We start from the raw sequence: 21,628 nt of genomic DNA, 5'->3' as shown, positions 1-21,628 counted from the left end.
CTATTATGAAGGGTGTTGTTTCCCTAATTTCTTTCTTGGCCCATTTATCCTTTGTGTAGAAGAAGACTACTGATTTGTTTGAGTTAATTTTATATGCAGCTACTGTTCTGAAGTGGTGTAACAGATAAGAGAAATTCTCTTGTACAATTTTTGGGATTGCTTATGTAAGCTATCATATAACCTACAAATGATGATACCTTGTCTCCTTCCTTTCCAATTTGTATGCCATTGACTTACTTTTATTGTCTAATTGATCTTGCTAGAGTTTCCAGTACTATATTAGATAAAAATAAAGAGAGTCAGCCTATTCTTGTTCATGATTTTAATGGGATCACTTCAAGTTTCTTTCTATTTAATTTGATGTTGGGTCTTGGTTTGCTGTATATTGCTTTTATTATGTTTAGGTATATGCACTGAATTACTGATCTCTCTAATACTTTTAGCATGAAGGGGTGTTGTATTTTTCAAAGGCTTATTCAGCATCTACTGACATTATCATGTAATTTATTTTATATATGTATATATTGAACCATCGTAGGGAAAAAGCCTACTTGATAGTGGTGAATGATCATTTTAATGTGTGATTGGATTTGGTTTTTCAAGAATTTTATTGAGTAATTTTGCATTAATATTTATAAGTGAAATTGGTCTGAAGTTCTCTTTCTTTGTTTGGGTCTTGTGTGGTTTAGGCAATGTGGTTTATAGATCAAATTAGACAATGTTCCTCCTGTTTCTATATTATTCAATAGTTTGAAAGGTGTTGGTATTTGGTCTTCTTTAAAGGTATGGTAGAATTCTGCACTAACACCATCTTGCCCTTGATTTTTGGAGGAGGTTTTTAATGACTTCTTCTATTTCCTTATTGAATTTGGGGCGATTTAGATAGTTTACTTGATGCTGATTTAACTTTGGTATGTGGTATCTGACTAGAAATTCATCCACTTCATCTAGATTTTGAGTTTCATTATCTATAGGATTTTGTAGTAGGATCTGATGATTTACTTTTATTTTCTCAGTTTATGTTTTTTGTCTCCATTTTCATTCTTGATTTTGTTAATTTGGATAGTCTTGATACCCTTTATTTAATTTGCCTGAGCAGGGTTTTCTATTTTTTGATTTTTTCCAAGAACCAGCTCTTGGTTTTATTGATTCTTCTTATTGTTCTCTTTGTTTTATAATTGGTTCATTTCAGCAATGAATTTGATTATTTACTGCAGTCTATTCCTCTTGGGGATGTTTGCTTCATTTTCTTTTAGAGTTTCAAGGTGTGCTGTTAAATTGCTAGTATAGGACCTCTCCAATTTCTTTATAAATCTTCTTAGAGTTATGAAATTCCTTCTTAGCATTTCTTTCACTGTATCACATAAATTTTGTTATTCTATGCTTTCATTTCATTGAATTTTATAAAGGCTCTAATTTCTACCTTCTTTCTTCCCTGACCAAGACATCATTGAGTAGATTGTTGTTCTGTTTCCAGGAATATGTGGGGTTTCTATTGTTTTTGTTGTTATTGAAGTCCAGCCTTAATTCCTGGTGATCTGATAGAATGCATGTATCTATTTTCTTGTATCTCAATCTTCTTCTATCTATTGAGGCTGTTTTCTGACTGATTTTATGGTCAGTTTGGAGAAAATACCATGAATTGATAAGAAAAAGGTATATTCTTTTATTTTGGGATAAAATGTTCTATAGATTATTGTTAAATCCATTGGGTTTTTAAGTTTTGTCAGTTTCACTGTGTCTCTGTTTAGTTTCTGATTCAATGCCCTGTACATTGATAAGTGTGTTTTTGAAGTCTCTCACAATTATTGTGTGAGGTTCAATGCAGGTTTTTGGCATTAGTAACATTTCTTTTTCAACTGTGAGTGCCCTTGCATTTGGGCATAAATGTTCAGAATTAAGAGTTCATCTTGGTGGATCTTTCTTTTATCTGTATGAATAAACCTTCTCCATTTCTTTTGATAACTTTTCTTAGAAAGTATATTTTATTGGATATTCGAGTGGCTATCCTGCTCCTTCCTTGGAAGTATTTGCTTGGGAAATTTTTTCCCAGCCCTTTATTCCAAGGTAATGTCTGTCTTTATCACATGATTGTGTTTCCTGTATGTATAAAAATTCTGGGTCCTGTTTATGTGTCTAGTCTCTTGGCCTACGTCTTTTTATTCAGAAATTTTAATCCATTGACTCTGAGAGATATTGAATACCAGTTATTTTTGGTTTCTGTATTTTGGTTGTTAGAGGTGGTATTATGTGTCTGTGATTCTCTACTTTTGTTTTGTGTGTGTGAGATGATTAATATCTTGTTTTTTCTTTGGTGTAGGTACCCTCCTTTTGTTGGATTTTTCCTTCTAGTATCCTCTGTAGGGATAGATTTAGTGGAAATGTTATTGTTTAAATATAGTTTCTTTGTGGAATATCATGCTACCTCCATGTATGGTGATTGAGATTTTTGCTAGTTATTTGTGTTCTCTTAGGGCCTGTATGACATCTGTCTGAGATCTTCTAGGTTTTACAGTCTCTTTTGAGAAGTCTGATGTCATTCAGATAGGTCTCCATTTATATGTTACTTGGTACTATTCCCTTACTGCTTTTTTAATTTTTTTTTGTTTTTTTTTTTGTACATAGTGTTCTGATTATTATGCAATGGAAGGAGTTTCTTTTCTGGACCAAGTCCAAGGTATTTGGTATACTTTAGACTTCTTGTATGTTTATGGCTATCTCTTTGTTTCTGTCAGTTACAGAAGTTTTCTTTTTTTTATTAGATATTTTCTTCATTTACATTTCAAATGCTATCCCCAAATCCCCCTATAACCTCCTGCTCCATGCTCCCCAACCCACCCATTCCAGCTTCCTGGCCCTGGCATCCCCCTGTACTTGAGCATGTGATCTTCACAATACGTAGGGCCTCTCCTCCCATTGATGGCTGACTAGACCATCCTCTGCTATATATGCAACCAGAGACACAGCTCTGGGGGGGTACTGGTTAGTTCATATCATATCGTTATTCCTCCTATAGGGATGCAGACACCTTTAGCTCCTTGGGTACTTTCCCTAGCTCCTTCATTAGGGAACCTGTGATCCATCCAATAGATAACTGTGGGCATCCACTTCTGTATTTACCAGGAATTGGCATAGACTCACACAAGAGAGCTATATTAAGGTCCTGTCAGCAAAATGATTTTGTTGAGAACATTTTCTGGCCATTTGAGTTGGTAATCTTCTCTATTTTATGCCTGTTATTTTTTAGGTTTGGTCTTTTCATTCTATCCTGAGTTTCCTGGATGTTTTGGGTTAGGACTTTTTATACCTTGTATTTTCTTTGACTGTTCTCTCAAGATCTTTTATGGTATCTTCTACACCTGAGATTTTTCTCTCCTATCCCTTGTATTCTGTTGGTGATGCTTGGATTTATAATACCTGATCTCTCTGCTAGGTTTTCCATTTCCAGGGTTGCCTCCATTTGTGATTTCTTTATTGTTTCTCTTTCATTTGTAGATCCTGAATTGTGTTTTTCAATTCCTTCACCTGTTTTATTGTGTTTTCCTGTATTTCTTTCAGGGATTCATGTATTTCCCCTTTAAGGTCTTCTACCTGTTTACTGTTGTTCTCTTGTAATTCTTTTAGAGAGTTTTTTTTTTTCTTCTTAAAGTCATCTCTCATTTTCATGAGATAGAATTGTAGGTCAGAATCTTGCTTTTCATGTTTGTTAGGGTATCCAGGGCTTGCTGTGGTGAGATAACTGGGGTCTGATGTTGCCAAGTTACATTTGTTTTTGTTACTTATATTCTTGTGCTTGCCTATCACTATCCGGCTATTTCTAGAGTTAACTGGCTTTGCTGTCTCTGCCTGGAGCCTGTCCCTCCTTGTAGGAAACTGTAGATCTGTGAGGTGAATTAGAACAGGTTTTCTATGAGACAAAGTGTGCTTTCTCTGGTTAAGGTGAGTCTCCTGTGTCACTACTTAGGGAAGACTTCCTTTCACTCTGGCTATGGGAGATCTCCTGTGACCTTGGTTATGGCAAACCTCCTGAGAATCAGGCTGTTTCTGAGGGGTGCAGGTGAAGGTTGATGGAATGATGAGTCTACCCTGGGCAGGGTTTTGGACTGGAACAAAGATGTGTCTCTGGCAGGGTGAATAGGTCCAATGTCCACTGGGCTCTGTAGGGGTCCCACTTATGCCAGGTATTTGGGCTGGTGAGACTCACTGTGAGCCTAGTTATGATGGACCTCTGGAAGTTATGTTGTCTCTGGGTGTGGGAGGAGATTGTACAGCACCTGATCATACAAGTACCATTTCTTGAAGATGCTTTCCATTTCCCACTATTTAATTTTAGATTGCTTATAAAAAAAACCAGGTGTTTATAAATATATGAATTAACAACTGGATCTTCAATTTGATTCCATTGGTAATCCTTTCTGTTTTCTGTATTTATGTCAATACTATGCTGTTTTATTTCCATATATCTGTAATAAAGTTTAAATCATGACTGGTGATAACTCTGGAACAGAATTCTTTTTTTTTTTTAGTTAATTAATTAACTAATAAACTTAAATCTTTATCAAGACCCTTATCCCTCCTTTCTTTCCAGTCCCAGCACTACAAATCCCCCCAAATTACCCTCTCCCCTTCTCTGAGGAGAAGTAGAAGCTCCCCTTGGCTATAACCACACTCTGGGACATCCAGTTGCAGAAGGGCCAAGTGCATTCTCTAATATTGAGACCAAACCAGGCAGTCAAGTTAGGGGAAGGGGATACAATGTCAGGAAACTGAAACAGCCTCCTTCAGAATTATATAGAAAACTAAGCTGCACATCTGCTACAAAAGTATAGAGTGACTAGATCCAGTGCTGACATGCTCTTTAGTTTTTAGTTCAGTATCTGTGAGTCCCCATGGGCCTAGGATAGTAGATGTTGTAGGACTTCCTGTGGTGTCCTTGACCCCTTCTATTCATTCAATTCTATGACTCACTCTTCCACAAAGCACTGCAAGCACGGCTGAATGTTTGACTGCAGGTCCCTGTATCTGTTTCCAGATGCTGCTGGATGCAGCCCTTAAGGAGGCATTTATGCTAGGCTTCTGTCTTATAATCACAGTGGAGTATCATTGAAAGTGTCAGGGGTTGTCTCTCTCACATGGAATGGGTCTCAAGTTGGGCAGTCATTGGTTGGCCATTCTCTCAGTCTCTGCTCCATCTTTATAACTGCATATGTAGTAGGCAGGACAGATTTTGAGTTGATAAAGATCTTTTTCCAATCTGTTGGTTGCCTTTTTGTCTTATTGAAAGTGTCTTTTGCCTTACAAAAGCTTTACAATTTTATGAGTCCCATTTGTCAATTCCTGATCTCACAGAACCAGCCATTGGTGTTCTGTTCAAGATTTTTTCCCCTGTGCTCTTCCCTATATTCTCCTATATAAGTGTATCTGGTTTTATGTGGAGTTCCTTGATCAACTTAGATTTGTGCTTTGTACAATAAGATAAGGATGGATCAGTTTGCATTCTTCTACATGCTAACCTCCAGTTGAGCCAGCACCATTTGTTGAAAATGCTGTCTTTTTTTCCATTGGATGGTTTTAGCCCCTTTGTGAAAGATCAAGTGATCATAGGTGTGTGGCTTCATTTCTGGGTCTTCAATTCTATTCCATTGACCTACCTGTCTGTCACACTACCAGTACCATGCAGTTTTTTGTTTTGTTTTGTTTTGTTTTGTTGTGTTGTGTTTTGTGTTGTTTTGTTTTGTTTTTATTCACAATCGCTCTGTAGTACAGCTTGAGGTCAGGGATTGTGGTTTCACCAGAGGTACTTTTATTGTTGAGAATAGTTTTTGCTATCCTAGCTGACAGGAGCTTGATAGAGCTGTCTCCTGAGAGGCTTTGCCATTTCCTGACAAATGCAGAAGTAGTGCTCAGAGTCCTCCAGTGGATTGAGCATAGAGTCCCTAATGAAGGAGTTAGAGAAAGTACCCAAGGACATGAAAGGGTTTGCAGCCCCATAGGAGGAACAAAAATATAAACTAACCAGTACTCCCAGAGACCCCTGAGAATAAATCACCAAACAAAGAAAACACATGGTGGGACTCAGGGCTCTAGCTGCATATGTAGCAGAGGATGGCCCTTGTCAGTCATCAATGGGAGGAGAGGCCCTTGGTCCTGTGAAGGTTCTATGCCTCAGTATAGGGCAATGCCAGGGCCAGGAAGTGGGAGTGCATGGGTTGGTGAGCAAGGGGAGGAGGCAGAGGGAGAGGATAGGGATTTTCCAGATGGGAAATTAGGAAAGTGGACAACATTTGAAATGTAAATAAAGAAAATATCTAATAAAATTTTTTCAGTTGAAGGTTTTGTGCATGTGTTTGTGTCCCACTCCCTCCACTGGAAGTTCCACATGTTTACAGAAGATAGGCATTTCAGTCTCCATATCCCCTACTGTTAGGAATCTCAGTTAGCATTACAGCATTATATTAGCATCACCTCAATAGACTTCTCAGAACCTCCTTCATTCCAAGTCTCCATCTACTCCCAGAGATTGGTTACCACAGTCAAGATGATATTTTCTAGTTCCAACGAATTGTCTGAAAATTTCATAACTTTTTTTTAAACAGCTGAGTAGTATTTCTATTGTGTAGATATACCACATTTTCATTATCCATTCTTCAGTTGAGGGGCATGTAGATTGTTTGCAGTTTCTGGCTATTATGAATAAGGTTGATAGAAACATATTTGAGCAAGTGTCCTTGTACTATATATAGTAGGGAATCTTTTGTTTTATGCTCTGGAGTGATATAGCTGGGTCTTGGGATAGTTCTATTCACAATTTTCTGAGAAACTGAAAAATTGATTGCCAAGTGATTGTACCAATTTGGACTCTGACTAGCAGCAATGCTGGAGTGTTCCCTTCACTGCAAATCCTCGAAAAGATGTCATGTCACATACGTCTTTGATCTTATCCATTGTGAAAGGTATAATATGCATTCTTAGAGTCCATTTAATTTGCATTTTTCTGATGGATAAAACTATTGAATATTTCTTTTAAGTGCTTCTGAACAGTTCAAGATTCTTATTTGTTTGTTTGTTTGGTTTGGTTTGGTTTGGTATTTTTGAGACCTGGTTTCTCTCTATAGCCCTCATTATCACTCTGTTGACCAGGCTGGCCTCAAACTCTGAAATCCACTTGCCTTTGCCTTCCAAGTTTTGGGAATAATGTTGTGTGCCACTACTGCCCAGCCAGTTCAAGATTCTTCTGTTCAGAAGTCTCTGTTTGACTTTATACTCCATTTTTAAATTGGCTTATTTGTTTTCCTGCCTTGAATTCTTCATGTATTTTAGATATTAGTTCTCTGTCACATGTAATATTGGTAAATATCTTTTCCCATTCTGTAGGCTGCTACTTTGTCCTGTTGATGACATCCTCATCCTTGCAAAAGAATTTCAGTTTTATGAGGTCCAATTTATTAATTGTTGATCTTACTGTCTGAGCTATTGGTGTTCTGTGGAGGAATTTGTTTTCTTTGCCAATGAGATCAATACAGTTCTGCCTTTTCTCTTTTATTAGATTCTGCATCCAGTTTTATGTTGAGGTCTTCAGTCCAATTGTACTTCAGTTTTGTGTAGAGTGATATATATGGGTATATTTGCATTCTTCTTAGTACTGCTTTCATTGTGTCCCACAAATTTTCATGTTTTATGCATTCATTTCCACTGACTTCTTGAAAATATTTAAATTTTTTCTTCATTACTGTCAGGATCCTGTAGTCCTCAGTAGAAAGTTGTTCAATATTCAGGGGTTTGGAGGTCTTTTGTTGTCCTTGTTGTTATTGAAATCCAGGTTTAATTTCTTGTGTTCTGATAGGATGGATGGAGGGGGTTATTTAAATTTTCTTGTATCTGTTGGAATTTGTTTTGTGACTAAGTAAGTGGTCAGTTTTAGAGAAAGTGTTGTGAAATGATAAGAAGAATTTACACACACACACACACACACACACACACACACACTTTGTTGATTGTTGAAATGTTTGTAGATTTCTGTTAGTTCCATTTGATCTGTAACATTTATTTGCTCTAGTATTCCCCTGGATGATCAGTCACCTGGTGAGAGTGACTGGTATTCAAGTCTTCCACTATCACTGTCTGAGGGTTGACATTTTTAAGCTTCACTAACTTTCTTTTACAAATGTGGAAGCCTTTGTTTCAGGGCATAGATGTTAAAAATTTAAACATAATCTTTGCAAATAATTTCCTTGATGAATAATCAGTGGTCCTTTCTCATCTCTTTTTCTTAATTTTGGTTTGAATTATATTTTCTTAGGTATTAAATTGAGTATATTTCTTCTTAGATCAATTTGCTCACAAATATTCTAAAATCCTTTACTCTGTTTCAATGTTTATCTTTGAAGTGGTAAGATCTTATATGTAGCAGAGGATTTTTCTTGCTTTCTCAACCATTCTGTTAGTCTTTTCTTTTTCTGAAAAAATGAACTCATTGATATTTAGAGATATCCATGACTAGTAATTACTAATTCATTTTATTCATTATTTTATTTTTGGTGGTGATAGTGTGTGTGTTTAACTTCTTTCGGTTTTGCTAGTGGGAGTGTATTTATTACCTGTTTCCTCTGTATAGTTAACCTCCCTGGGCTAGAGATTTCTTTCTAGTAGCTTCTGGAGGGTGGTGTTTGTAGATAGATATTGTTTAGATTGTAAAACCTTGCCTATTCAATATAGAGTGATTAAAAGTTTTGCTGGATATAGTAGTCTGGACTGGCTTCTGTAATATTTTAGAGTCTGAATGATATCTGCTTTTCTTTGGATTTTTACTTTTAGAAGTCTGATGTAATTCTAGTATGTATACCTTAGTTGCTCCTTTTTCCTTTTAGCTTTCAATATTCTTTTTCTGTTCTGCATGTTTAGTAATTTTATTATTATGTTTTGAGTGACTTTCTCTTTTGGTCCCATTAATTTGGTGTTCTGTGTGCTTCATGTATCCTTATAAGTAATTGTTTCTTTAAGGCAAGAAAAATTTTCTTTTATGATTTTGTTGAAATGATTTTCTGGGCCATGGTCTTAGTTAGGATCTTACTGCTATGAAAAGACACCATGGGCAAGACAACTCTTATAAGGACAATATATAATTGGGACTGGATTACAGTTTCAAAAGTTCAATCCTTTATCATCAAGACAGGAACATGGTAGCATTCAGGCAGGCATAATGCAGGAGGAGCTCAGAATTCTACAGCTTCATTTGAAGGCCACTAAAAGAAGAGTGACTTCTAAGCAGCTAGGATGAAGGTCTTAAAATCCATGCCTACAGTGACATACTTTCTCCAACAAGACCATACACGTTGGGCTAAGCATACTCAAATCAGTAAAGGCTTTGAGCTGGATTTTCTCCCTTTATTCCAGTCTTTCTTAGGTTTGGTGTTTTCATAGTATCCCTGATTTTCTGGACTATTTTGTGTTCAGAAACTTTCAGATTTAGCATTTTCTTTTGATCAATGTATCTATTTCTTCTACTGTGTCTACAACAGCTCATCTCTTTTATTCTATTGGTGATGCTTGCATCTGATGTTTTCTTTATTTATCTAGACTTTTACACTTCCAGAATTCCCTCACTTTTTGCTTTCTTTACTGCTTCTATTTCCAGTTTTAGATCTTGTTGAGTTTTATTTTTTCCCTTCTTTTTTTTTTGATTCTTTGACGTTCCTTAAGGTATTCATTCAACAATTCAACTTGAAGCCTTGCTCATTGCTGTTATGGATGCAAAATGTCCCAACCATGGGCTAGATTATTAGACTGAATCATACATAATGCCATACTACTTATTAATTTCAGTTATAGATAGCTTTCTAATAAATACTTTATAAAATTTAATGACTTGTGTTCAAATTTTCATAAGTAGCTCAATATTTAATACATTTAAAAATAGCCAAAATATTCCTTTAATTGTGTAAATAGTTTGTTATAGATCTATATAAATCCATCTTTCAAATAAAATTCAGTTACGATACAAGATATAACGTAGAAGAACAATACATACATGCTACTGAAAGAAATGGAATTAAGTTAGAAAACATGATACACAGAAGATGACTACCAGTAGACTGGTAGGCCACCACCCACAAACCTTCCCTGCTCTATTGCTTCACTTAGGCCAGACACCCACTCACCAACTATAGGTCCTTCTTATCAGAAGACCAACCTCCAACTCAGTAAATAAATATGTACCAGAGTCCACACAAGCCAAGGATAAGTCTATCTTCCATCTCTGGTGGAGGTCCCATGCTCAACCATCCACAGAGATCCAATGACCACAGAAGAAACAGAAACTAGAGCAAAAAAAGACTTATCTGACAAACATAAACACAGAAATTAACATCTAGAGATAAAATTCATTCTAAACACAGATGTTTATAAACCAGTACAAGAACCAAAAACAAAACCAACAACAGATAGAGCAACATGTTACTACTAGAGCCCATGTATCCTACTTTATCAAGCCCTCAAAACAACTGAAGCACAAGAAAATAATAGACAACCTAGAAGAAGAGGGGAATAAGCCTCTTAAAGTAATTGTGGGAAAGACAAACCCTTTCTCTAATTCCTCCACTGGGGATCAAGTGCTCAGTCCCATGTTTGGCTGTGAGCATCCACATCTGTATTGGTCAGGATCTGGCAGAGTCTCTAAGGAGACAGCACTATCAGGCTCCTGTCAGCAAGCACATCTTAGCATCCACAATAGTGTCTAGATTTGGTGTCTGCATGTTGGATGGATCCCCAGGTGGGGCAGTCTCTGGACAGCCTTTCCTTCAGTCCCTGCTCCATTCTTTGTCCCTGTATTTCCTTTAGATATTCTGGGTTAAAATTTTAGAGATGGGTAGGTGGCCCCATCCCTCAACTGGGTGTGGCATGCCTAATCTCTGTAGTGTATCAGGTTACTGACATGGGTCCTTTAGCCTTGTCTATGTGAATGTTGAATGCAACCAGATTTTTGTTGTCATTCCACAGATTTGCATGTGTAGCTTTCTTATTGATACTTGTATATAGTGGGTAAACATTACAAAATGAGCATCTGTAATTATTTTGTTGGGGGAATAATTTGGCGCCACAAATGTATGTAATTTCATTCACCTCCATCACAATCCCTTGAATCAAGTAGCAGTGCTCTGGGAAAACTTACTGGTAGTGGTTGGGATTGAAAAACTGCAGAATAGGAATACTGAGTTTGATTGATTTCCATTTGATGTTATTTAGATTTGTTTGGCGACCTTTTATGGTACAACTTGAGTCATCAGAATATCAATAAAACTTTTCAAGGGGATATCTTTCTAAAGGATTATAGTGATTAAAGGAATATTTACTGTCTTCTATTTTGACTATCTTGAATAGTTTGTGCTCTGGGAACCTTTGACCTTAATTTTTGGGGTAGTTTTTCTTCTCATGTTCTCTAACAGAGTGTCTTGTAATGTGCTAGTGTGCTGACATTTGGCCAGATGAGCTAGAGGACGACCACTGAGTAATTGAGAATTCTGCTCCATATTTTCTCTGTTCTTGTCTCTCTATGCCACAAGTCCAGTGACTACAATCTTTTTGAGCAAAGTAATTTTTGCTGCTTAAATTCAATAAAATACCCATTATTTTCTTCTTTAGTTCTCAGTTTGCTATTTTCTAGAAAATTCTCTTTTACACAAAACTTCCTCATATCTTGCTACTCTGGAACTGTAGTCCAGTGTTCTTTGTTTTGTAAAATGTGGCGTTGTTAATTTTCACCTAAATATATTTACTTATTTTTTGTGTCTACTACTCTACTTTACTTTTTGTTTCTTTATACTTTTATTATATTTTTTACAACAATCAAATACATTACTTTTTTTCTATCCTTCATTAAACTTTGAACAACCATTCTATTTTAGGCATGCAGCTACAATGACATTGGAAATTATTGGTACTGGTGTCTATAATAATATTGGATAGGTTTTCTAAGATCATTGTTCGACTCCAGGAACCCTAATGGGATAAATGGGTTCTAGGTTTCTATCAGATCCAATTATTCTTAAGCTGAAAGAAAGAGTGAAGGCGTAAATGAATGAAAAAAGAAAAAAAAAAGAAAGAAAGGAAGGAAGAAGCAAACAAACACAAACAAAGACAATGTTGTCCAGAGTTCTGACAATCTGTAAGATTATCGATTCATTTTGACAATAACATTAAGTATATTTTAGAATATACTATAAGTCCTTTAAATTTTACTTTGTTGGAAAACAAACATTCTCAGATGACTATGACAATGTATCTTATAACCTATAAGGTTTGTTGCTGTTTGTTTTTATTTTTGTGGCCTATATAACGTGAACAACTTTTGATTATTTCAGGTCTTCACATTCAAATGACAAATGGCTACTTTTGTATTTTTTAATATTGTAAATCCTTAAGCTGCTGTGCATACACTAATTTTTCCTAACTTTTTACCATTTTAGAGACATGTTCAGTATCAGATATAGAAATTGAGAATGGGTTTTTTTCTGAGTCATTTCATACATATGCTCTAAATAGAGAAACATCCTATAGATGCAAGCAGGGATATGTGACAAATACTGGAGAAACATCAGGATCAATAACTTGCCTTCAGAATGGATGGTCACCTCAACCCTCATGCATTAGTGAGTATTTTATTATATTCCTTCAGTTATACTGATGATGGATAGCAGTTTAATTTTATTCTTTCATTTGAAAATTTCAAGAAAAAATACACACCATTTTTTTTCTATTTTGACTTATTCCTGCATTGTAGATTATCCATTCATTTGCCTTTTCAATGCTTTAAAATATCCTATAGTTTTAAATCTAGTGAAGAAGCCTTTGAAGAGCTGCAACTTCCTGAAAGTGTGATGACCTTATAATATGTATTTGACACTGTGAGTTAAGGTCCATGTCAGAACATCTCCCTCTTAGAAGATCTTTTAAAATATATTGATATTGGAAAGAAAGAAATGCTTCCAGGTACCAGCAAAGTTTGGTGTTTGGAAACATTCCCTTGTTTTAGGACATTGAGTTAGTGAGTATTTTCTAGGATCAACAATTAGTTCATCTAATCTTATTTATTAGAAAAATACCCAGTGCTAATTTTTAAGAAGTATTCAACATATCTCAAATGATAAGTTGATTTAAGATATACACTAATTTCATAATATCTAATATTTTTCAGCCATTGTAATTTTACAAGATATTATTAAAGAAAAGGCAATTAAAATTATACCCATGTAATATTCATTTCTGCTAAATAATAATTGACAAGGATTTATTGGATGTTCTTACTGTGAAAAAGAAAATCCTTGATATAATACCTCTTTTAAATTCGGCTAATCTACTTTGCATTATTTTACGAGTCATTTTAATTCCTAAACATAGTATGTTAATTGACAAAATCCTATCATATTTCCCTGAAAATATACATTTTCACTTGTCTATTTTTTTGGAGTGTGCAATAAGTATATGAAAAACTGAGCTGAGAAGCTATTTCTAAATTAAAATTTTATAAAACTTTTAGAAAGGAAATCAGTGCTATCTCCTATTTCAATAACTTACAAGAAAATATTGTTAGTCTCCTTAGATTCCTTCAATACTATATTTAATCTGTTATCATATATTAATCTATACAGACTTTTATTCTCATGTTAATTACTCATATTGACTATTGACACATTAGAAATTAAATTATCTCTTTAATTTTGCATTAGAGTCTTGTGAAAGGCCTGTATTTGAGAATTCTGTAACTATGAATACTAGGACATGGTTTAAGCTCAATGATAAATTAGACTATGAATGTCTCGTTGGATATGAAAATGAACATAAACATACCAAAGGCTCTATAACGTGTACTTATTATGGATGGTCTGATACGCCCTCATGTTATGGTGAGTGCTATTTTCTCTGGAATATTTTTTTAAAGAAAATAATGAATTTATGTGCTAAAAATAGAAATTCCTAGAATCTTCCTTATGATTTCATGTAACCAATGAAAAAGGACTGTTTTGAAAGCCATTGATGTTGATATTTGCATTTATTATTTCATTACATTCACTTATTTAGTCTGTGTGTATACATGCATACATGTGTGTGTTTATGGAGGTGTGTATACTGCAATACACATGTAGGTGTCAGAGAAGCTGTGGGAGTCAGCTCTCTCTTTTCATCATATGGGTCTGAGGGATTGAACTCAGGACTCCAGGCTTAGAGACAAGCACTCTCTCTGATTGAGCCATCATTCTGGCCTGATAATCTGTTTTTAAAATAATATATCTGTCAGTTGTATATGCCACCAGATTCTAGCAATTAGGGTTCTAGCAATTAGGACCCTGGATCAAGTGATTTTTAAATTTAAGTATATTAGACTACATACTAAGTTCTGTTTCCAAAAGCAAACAAACCCAAAATTTCATTAAATTAGTGATTCCTTTGTGTGGCCTTGGTATATCATGTATCTCTTATCAGAGGACAATTCTTTTTTTATTCAAGCTCTTAATCATGTAAACTAGGTCTCCATTATCAAAATTAGAACTTGAAGTATGAAACTAGGTCATGAAATCCTGAGGGCTGGAGAGATGGCACAGTGGTTAAGATCATGGGCTGTTCTTCTAGAGTTTCAGAGTTTAATTCCCAGCAACCAAATGATGGCTCAAAAAGATCTGCAATGAGTTCTGATGCCCTCTTCTAGTGTACAGGTATCCATACAGATAGAGGACTCAGACATAAAGTAAATACATCTTTAAAAAGAAAAGAAAAATGAAATAAAAAAGAAAACTTGAACAGTGTGAGGGCAGAGGAAAAAGGACAAAAAAATTGAGAAAAAAATTTTTTTGAAAGACTAGTAGCAGATACGGAGAAATCTGATTTGCAGATTCAAGGGTGCACTCAAATGTGGATGTCCTCCCTTGTCAAGATATCTTGGGAGGTAGAAGTATGATATTCTTGAAGTACAGGCCAGACTGGTTTATATAGGAATTGTGTTACAGCTCTGAAGGGAAATGCTTCCCCAATGATGTTGCTGCAGCCCATTGGAGGTGTGACAGCACTGAAGAGAAATGTACACTGGCTGCAAGGAGCCAAGGAAAAGCACGAAGTCATACCACAAATAGCAAACCTCACACAAGGCTTTTTTAGAAGAGACATGAGAAATCTGTGTCTGCTCCAGAGTGAAGCAGCAAAGAGTTAGCAGTAGTTTGATTTGTATAGGGTTTCTTGGGGGGCTGGGGGTGCATATGATTTCAAGGGCACCTTGGGGTTGGTGGGATTTTTTTTTTTTAACCAAGTCTCAGAACAAGCTCAGTGATTGGTGAGATTTTGAGTTCATCTAGGATCCTTTCTTTCCCTGTAGGAAGGAACTTGGCCATTAGCATCTCAAGGAACATAGCCATTATAGTAGTCTCTTGAGGTGGGGCTTGGTCACTTGTCTGACCTCAAGGGGCTTACAGTAAGGGAGTGGCTGCCTATGCTTGGCCAAAATGCTGCAGGAAACTGAGCAGGAGACAGGTAAATATAAGATTGAGGGCAGGTGGGGGAGGATAGATAGAGTGAGTTTAGGAGGATGAACATTTACAGGGTGGGGAATGGTGAGATTTCAAGATAAACCCAGGGATTGGTGTGTATTCATGCTCAGAATTGGTGGGGTTTCTGATTTGAGGATTGGTAGGTTTGGGTAGGTTTTAAATCTGGAAATGGGCTCAGATCTTTTACTCTAAATGAACACATCTCATAAACAGAAAAACAGCAACAAGTGACTTGCATATTTTTAAAAAAATCAAAGTAAACAAATGGTGATCATTAATTTCTCTCCGATTATAAGCAGTTCAAGATTATGAAATCAGGACTTTCTACAATACATTACTAAAATAGACCATAAGTAAAGGACTATTAGTTCCATGAGATAGTACTTTAACTGAGGGTCAGTGCTAGCATGTCAAATATAAAATAAAATATAATATGAAACTATTTATGTACCATTCTCATGTGTGAGATTTTTTTCCCTTGGAGGCAATATACAAATATCTACTTACCCCAGATAAGGAGCCTATGACAAACCAATGTAGAGATACCAGCAAATTCCAACTTGATGAAACTTTAGTTGTGCCCAGCCTGAAAAAAACAAAAACAAAAACAAAACAGAACAAAAATCAAAGAGACCATCAGGAATCACAACTCCAATGAAAGCCCATGAAAGTCTTTTTTCAAGCTCTATCTTGGGACAAAAACTTTCCTGATGCAATAGGAAGCAGAGTGACACTCAGATCTAGGGGCTTAGGGTTTGTATAGGGAAAAAATTGCAAGTTGTAGCATTCAAGCCTCACATGACATGATTGGGTAAATGAATAAAGGAATGTTACCATTCAAACTGATATCGTCAGGGAAGTAACAAACATCTAAAACGGGGCAGCTTGTCTTGAAAAAGATTCATGTTTTCTTAACTTATCTTGTTATTGTGACCATCTTTTCCTGTTGCTGTAAGCTGGCCATAGATGTTATATCTATTTTTGTTTGCTTTCAGTGCTTGATGGTCACTTTCCCAGAGCCCAAGACTGGGGACCATATCACACTAAGCACAGCAACTTTCTCCAAGGAAAGCAGTTTTCTCTATGGAAGCAGATTAAAATAGAGTGTAGAGTACAAAATGGAATAGTTCCTACTGCCTTTTGCCTCTTCAGAATTTTATTAATGTTATTAATTTTATTAATTTCAGAAATATGGAGGAGGGATTTCTTATAGGAGAATAAATGACTCATAGACAGCTACACCCCAAAGTCTACCCATTATGGCAGACAGCTCACAAAATCACAGATGAGTATCTTACATAACTTGTATGCAGCACAATAGGTTGAAGTGACTCAGCTGTCTAAACACCTTCCAGGTGCTGAATAGGATCTTGCTTCTACTGGGAAGTTGGTATGATGTCATTTTTCTTTTTTGCATGTAGAGTGGTCTGAGCTCCTTCCTTGCAGCTTTGCTTGTCTGAGTGATTCTCAGCAATCTAACTAACTTGGTTACTCTGATAGGGAGGAGCCTGCTGAATCTGCTCAGTTTCAGGGACTCCCTGAAGCTATTTTGAGTTGTTTACCTCCCTGCTTAAGGAGCTTCCCTGAAGGATGGAGTATTTAAATCTCAAAGAAACTGTTACTCAACAAATTCCCATGGACTTTCAATGTTTCCAGGCCAGACAGGAAATGTGAATCAGAGGAGAGGAAATGGAGTGACTGAGATGGCAATGCAAACTGATATGATTAGATAGTGTTACATTACACACACACACACACACACACACACACACACACACACACATACACACACACATACACACACACACACAGACTTAACAGACATAATTTTTGGGCTGACACACTCTGTATAAATACAGTAACTGAGGAATGATTTTTTTCACTTTAAGTAATATTATTCTATATTTATTAATTTGTATTAAAGAAGCAAAATTACATAAACAGGATAGAACAAATCAAACTATAATTATAGCTGGTTGGATTGTGGCATTCATCCTTTCCACTGGGAAAGAGCACACACTTAGACTCAATTCAAATTTAGATTAAATTAATTTATTCTTACTGCTAGCAGCACAGAAAGGGGTTGAAGGGAGGGTTTACAAAGTTGGATACCAAAAAGTGTGCATTACAATTATCTACAGAAACTACAGCTGAACCAAAGAAAGTGTTTTACTCCCCTCAATTGTTCATCTTTACCATTGTACACTAGTAAAACGACCACTTCATCCCTGTCTCACAAAAGCAAAAAACAAACTGTTAGATATTTTACAACAGGAACTCCAGTAACCCAATCTCCTTTTCTTTTCGTTTGACTTTTGGTTACTTTTGTTTTTACTTGTTCTTCTTTCTCAAAATATATCCCAACTGCAGCCTCCCTTCCCTCAACTCCTCCCAGTTCCCACCTTCCCTTCTTACTTACTGCTACTCCCTTCCCCTTCAGAAAAGAGCAAGAGACTCATTGATATCCACCAAACATGGCATAACATGATGCAATAAGACTAGACATAAATCCTCATTTTGAGGCTGGATGAAGCAAACAAATAGGATAATGTTCTCAAGAGCAGGCAAAAGAATTAGAGACATTCCCCATTCCCCCTGTTAGGAATCTCACAAAAATGCCCAAGATAAACAACACTAAGAATGCAGAAGACCTAGCACACACACATGCAGGCTCTTTGATTGCAGCTCCAGTCTCTGTAGCCTCTATGATTCCTCCTTAGTTGATTCTGTGGACCATATTTCCCTGCTGTCCCCAGTTCATCCACAAAACTCATTCTATTGCTGCTTCCCAGGGTGATATCCTTCTTACTTAATGCACCTTCTTACTTAGCCTCACTTGGTCTGTGGACTGTAGCATGATTATCCTTTACTTAAACTTTAATAACTACTTAACCTTTCATATCATTTTTTGTCTTTCCAGGTCTGGTTGCATCACTCAGGATGGTTTATTTTTTCTAGTTCCATCATTTGTCTGCAAATTTCATGATGACATTTTTCTGACAACTTGTGTAATATATCATTATATAAATATACCACATTTTTATGCATTCCTCAGTAGAGGGACATCTAGGTTTTTAAGCTATGCAGCCTATGGTTGCTGGCCTTCAAGGTAGTGTCAGACATGGCTCTCTCTCACTGCATGGCTCTTGAACTGTACAAACCATTTGTTGGCCATTCCCACAAATTCTACAGTCACATCTTGCAGGCAGGACAAATAGTAGGTTGAATATTTTATGACTAGTTTGGTCCCAATTCCTCTACTGGAAATTTTTCCTTGGTACAGAAGATGGCTGGTTCATGTTCTTTAATCCCCACTACTAGGAGTCTTTCCTAAGCTCACCCTCAAAGATTCTTTGGAGTTCCATTGAATTCCTTGGAGTTCTCTCTTGCCCCCAAAATGCCCTACATTCTAGTCACCTCTTCCAAAATGTTTTCACTCCAACCCACCTGATTCCTTCTGTTACCATCCCTTTGGTTTGGAAAGTAGCAATTATCTTTTATGAATGACCTTAATTAAAATTTGTTATTTTAATTTATACTTTAGAAGAAGGGAGATTTTAAGGCAGAAAAGAATTATGTATGTATGTATGTATGTATGTATGTATGTATTGTTTACTTACTTAATTTTGGTAACATTCAACAATTTCAAAAATTGAAGAAAAATTTTATCATACTGGAGAACATTATATATTCTTAATTTGCATAAAATAACTGACAATTATTAATTAGAACTAAAAGTATAACAAATGGTTTAATGTAAAGGTTGTACATGCTTCTTCTGTTTTTTTTTAAATTGGAAAATATACGAACTATATTTTCCTACATTAAAAATTATTTTATATATTTTACTTTCCCATTTCATTAAAATGAAATTATTTTAATATGTGACTTAGATATTGTATAACAGTAATTTCAAATCTGAGGGAAACAGTTTTATGTTGTAAGAATAGAGAAGTTGCTCTTCTGGCCAGACCAGCACCGGGGTTGCTAGAGCGCAGGGTCGGCTGACACCTGCCAGCTACCCACGACCCCCGCCACAGGATTTTGAGACTTCTGGTGAGTGGAACACAGCTTCTGCTCCAGTCCAATCACAGGGGACCTGAGACTGCTTTGGTTGGGGAGGCAGAAATCCGGCCTGAGTAGGGCCACAAGCCTCTCCGGTCAGAAAAGCACCGGGGTAGCTAGGGCGCAGGGTCGGCTGACACTCGCCAGCTACCCACAACACCCGCCACAGGATCTTAAGACTTCTGGTGAGTGGAACACAGCTTCTGCTCCAATCCAATTGCGCGGGGGACCCGAGACTGCATTAGTTACAGAAGCAGAAAACCGGCCTGAGTAGGACCACAGGCCTCTTCTGACTGCCCAGCACCAGGGTAGCTAGAGCACAGGGTCGGCTGACACCCGCCAGCTACCCACAACCCCAGCCACAGGATTTTGAGACTGCTGATGAGTGGAACACAGCTTCTGCTGCAATCTTTAAACAGTGACAACGACAACAACTAACCCCAGAGATTACCAGATGGCGAAAGGTAAACGTAATAATCTTACTAACAGAAACCAAGACCATTCACCATCATCAGAACCCAGCACTCCCACTTCGCCCAGTCCAGGGCACCCCAACACACCGGAAAAGCTAGACACGGATCTAAAAGCATATCTCCTGATGATGGTAGAGGACATCAAGAAGGACTTTAATAACACACTTAAAGAAATACAAAGGAACACTGGTAAACAGGTAGAAGACAGTAAAGAGGAAGCACAAAAATCCCTTAAAGAATTGCAGGAGAACACTGCTAAAGAGTTACAAATCCTTAAAGAAAAACAGGATAACATAATCAAACAGGTAGAAGTCCTTAATGAAAAACAGGAAAACACATCCAAACAGATGATGGAAATGAACAAAACCATACTAGACCTAAAAAGGGAAGTAGACACAATAAAGAAAACCCAAAATGAGGCAACACTGGAAATAGAAACCCTAGGAAAGAAATCTGGAACCATAGATACGAGCATCAGCAACAGAATACAAGAGATGGAAGAGAGAATCTCAGGTGCAGAAGATTCCATAGAGAACATCCGCACAACAATCATGGAAAATGTAAAATGCAAAAAGATCCTAACTCAAAACATCCAAGAAATACAGGACACAGTGAGAAGACCAAACCTACGGATAATAGGGGTGGATGAGAATGAAGATTTTCAACTCAAAGGACCAGCAAACATCTTCAACAAAATTATAGAAGAAAACTTCCCAAATCTAAAGAAAGAGATGCCCATGAACATACAAGAAGCCTACAGAACTCCAAATAGACTGGACCAGAAAAGAAATACCTCCCGACACATAATAATCAGAACAACAAATGCTCTAAATAAAGATAGAATACTAAAAGCAGTAAGAGAAAAAGGCCAAGTAACATATAAAGGCAAGCCTATCAGAATTACACCAGATTTCACACCAGAGACTATGAAAGCCAGAAGGTCCTGGACGGATGTTATACAGACACTAAAAGAACACAAACTCCAGCCCAAGCTACTATACCCAGCCAAACTCTCAATTAACATAGATGGAGAAACCAAAGTATTACATGACAAAACCAAATTCACACATTATCTCTCCACGAATCCAGCCCTTCAAAGGAAAATAACAGAAAAAAACCAAAAAAAAGGACATGGAACCATGCCCTAGAAACAACAAGAAGGTAATCCCTCAACAAACCTAAAAGAAGACAGCCACAAGAACAGAATGCCAACTTTAACAACAAAAATAACAGGAAACAACAATTACTTTTCCTTACTATCTCTTAATATCAATGGACTCAACTCCCCGATAAAAAGACATAGACTAACAAACTGGCTACACAAACAAGACCCAACATTTTTCTGCTTACAGGAAACTCATCTCAGAGAAAAAGATAGACACTACCTCAGAATGAAAGGCTGGAAAACAATTTTCCAAGCAAATGGTATGAAGAAACAAGCTGGAGTAGCCATTCTAATATCTGATAAGATTGACTTTCAACCCAAAGTCATTAAAAAAGACAGGGAGGGACACTTCATACTCATCAAAGGTAAAATCCTCCAAGAGGAACTATCAATCC

General features: G+C 36.5%; 1 protein-coding gene across 1 annotated transcript in view; it reads left to right on the top strand.

Moving 5' to 3' along the window:
- Positions 1–12,448: 12,448 nt before the first annotated feature.
- The window catches only part of LOC147006142 (complement factor H-like), a gene marked incomplete at its 5' end in the record, with an annotated part of 36,354 nt that continues 27,174 nt past the window's right edge, over positions 12,449–21,628 (top strand). The window contains 2 exons of the mRNA XM_085834650.1: positions 12,449–12,644; positions 13,722–13,898. Of these exons, the coding sequence (XP_085690776.1) occupies positions 12,449–12,644; positions 13,722–13,898 (373 nt within the window). The remainder of the gene's footprint in view (positions 12,645–13,721; positions 13,899–21,628) is intronic.

Source organism: Mus caroli, unplaced genomic scaffold (genome assembly GCF_978045245.1).
Source record: "Mus caroli unplaced genomic scaffold, Mus_caroli_1 scaffold_1, whole genome shotgun sequence".
Classification (NCBI taxonomy): domain Eukaryota; kingdom Metazoa; phylum Chordata; class Mammalia; order Rodentia; family Muridae; genus Mus; species Mus caroli.
Note: the sequence above shows the minus strand (reverse complement) of the source record. Positions and strands in the feature narration are given on the sequence as shown.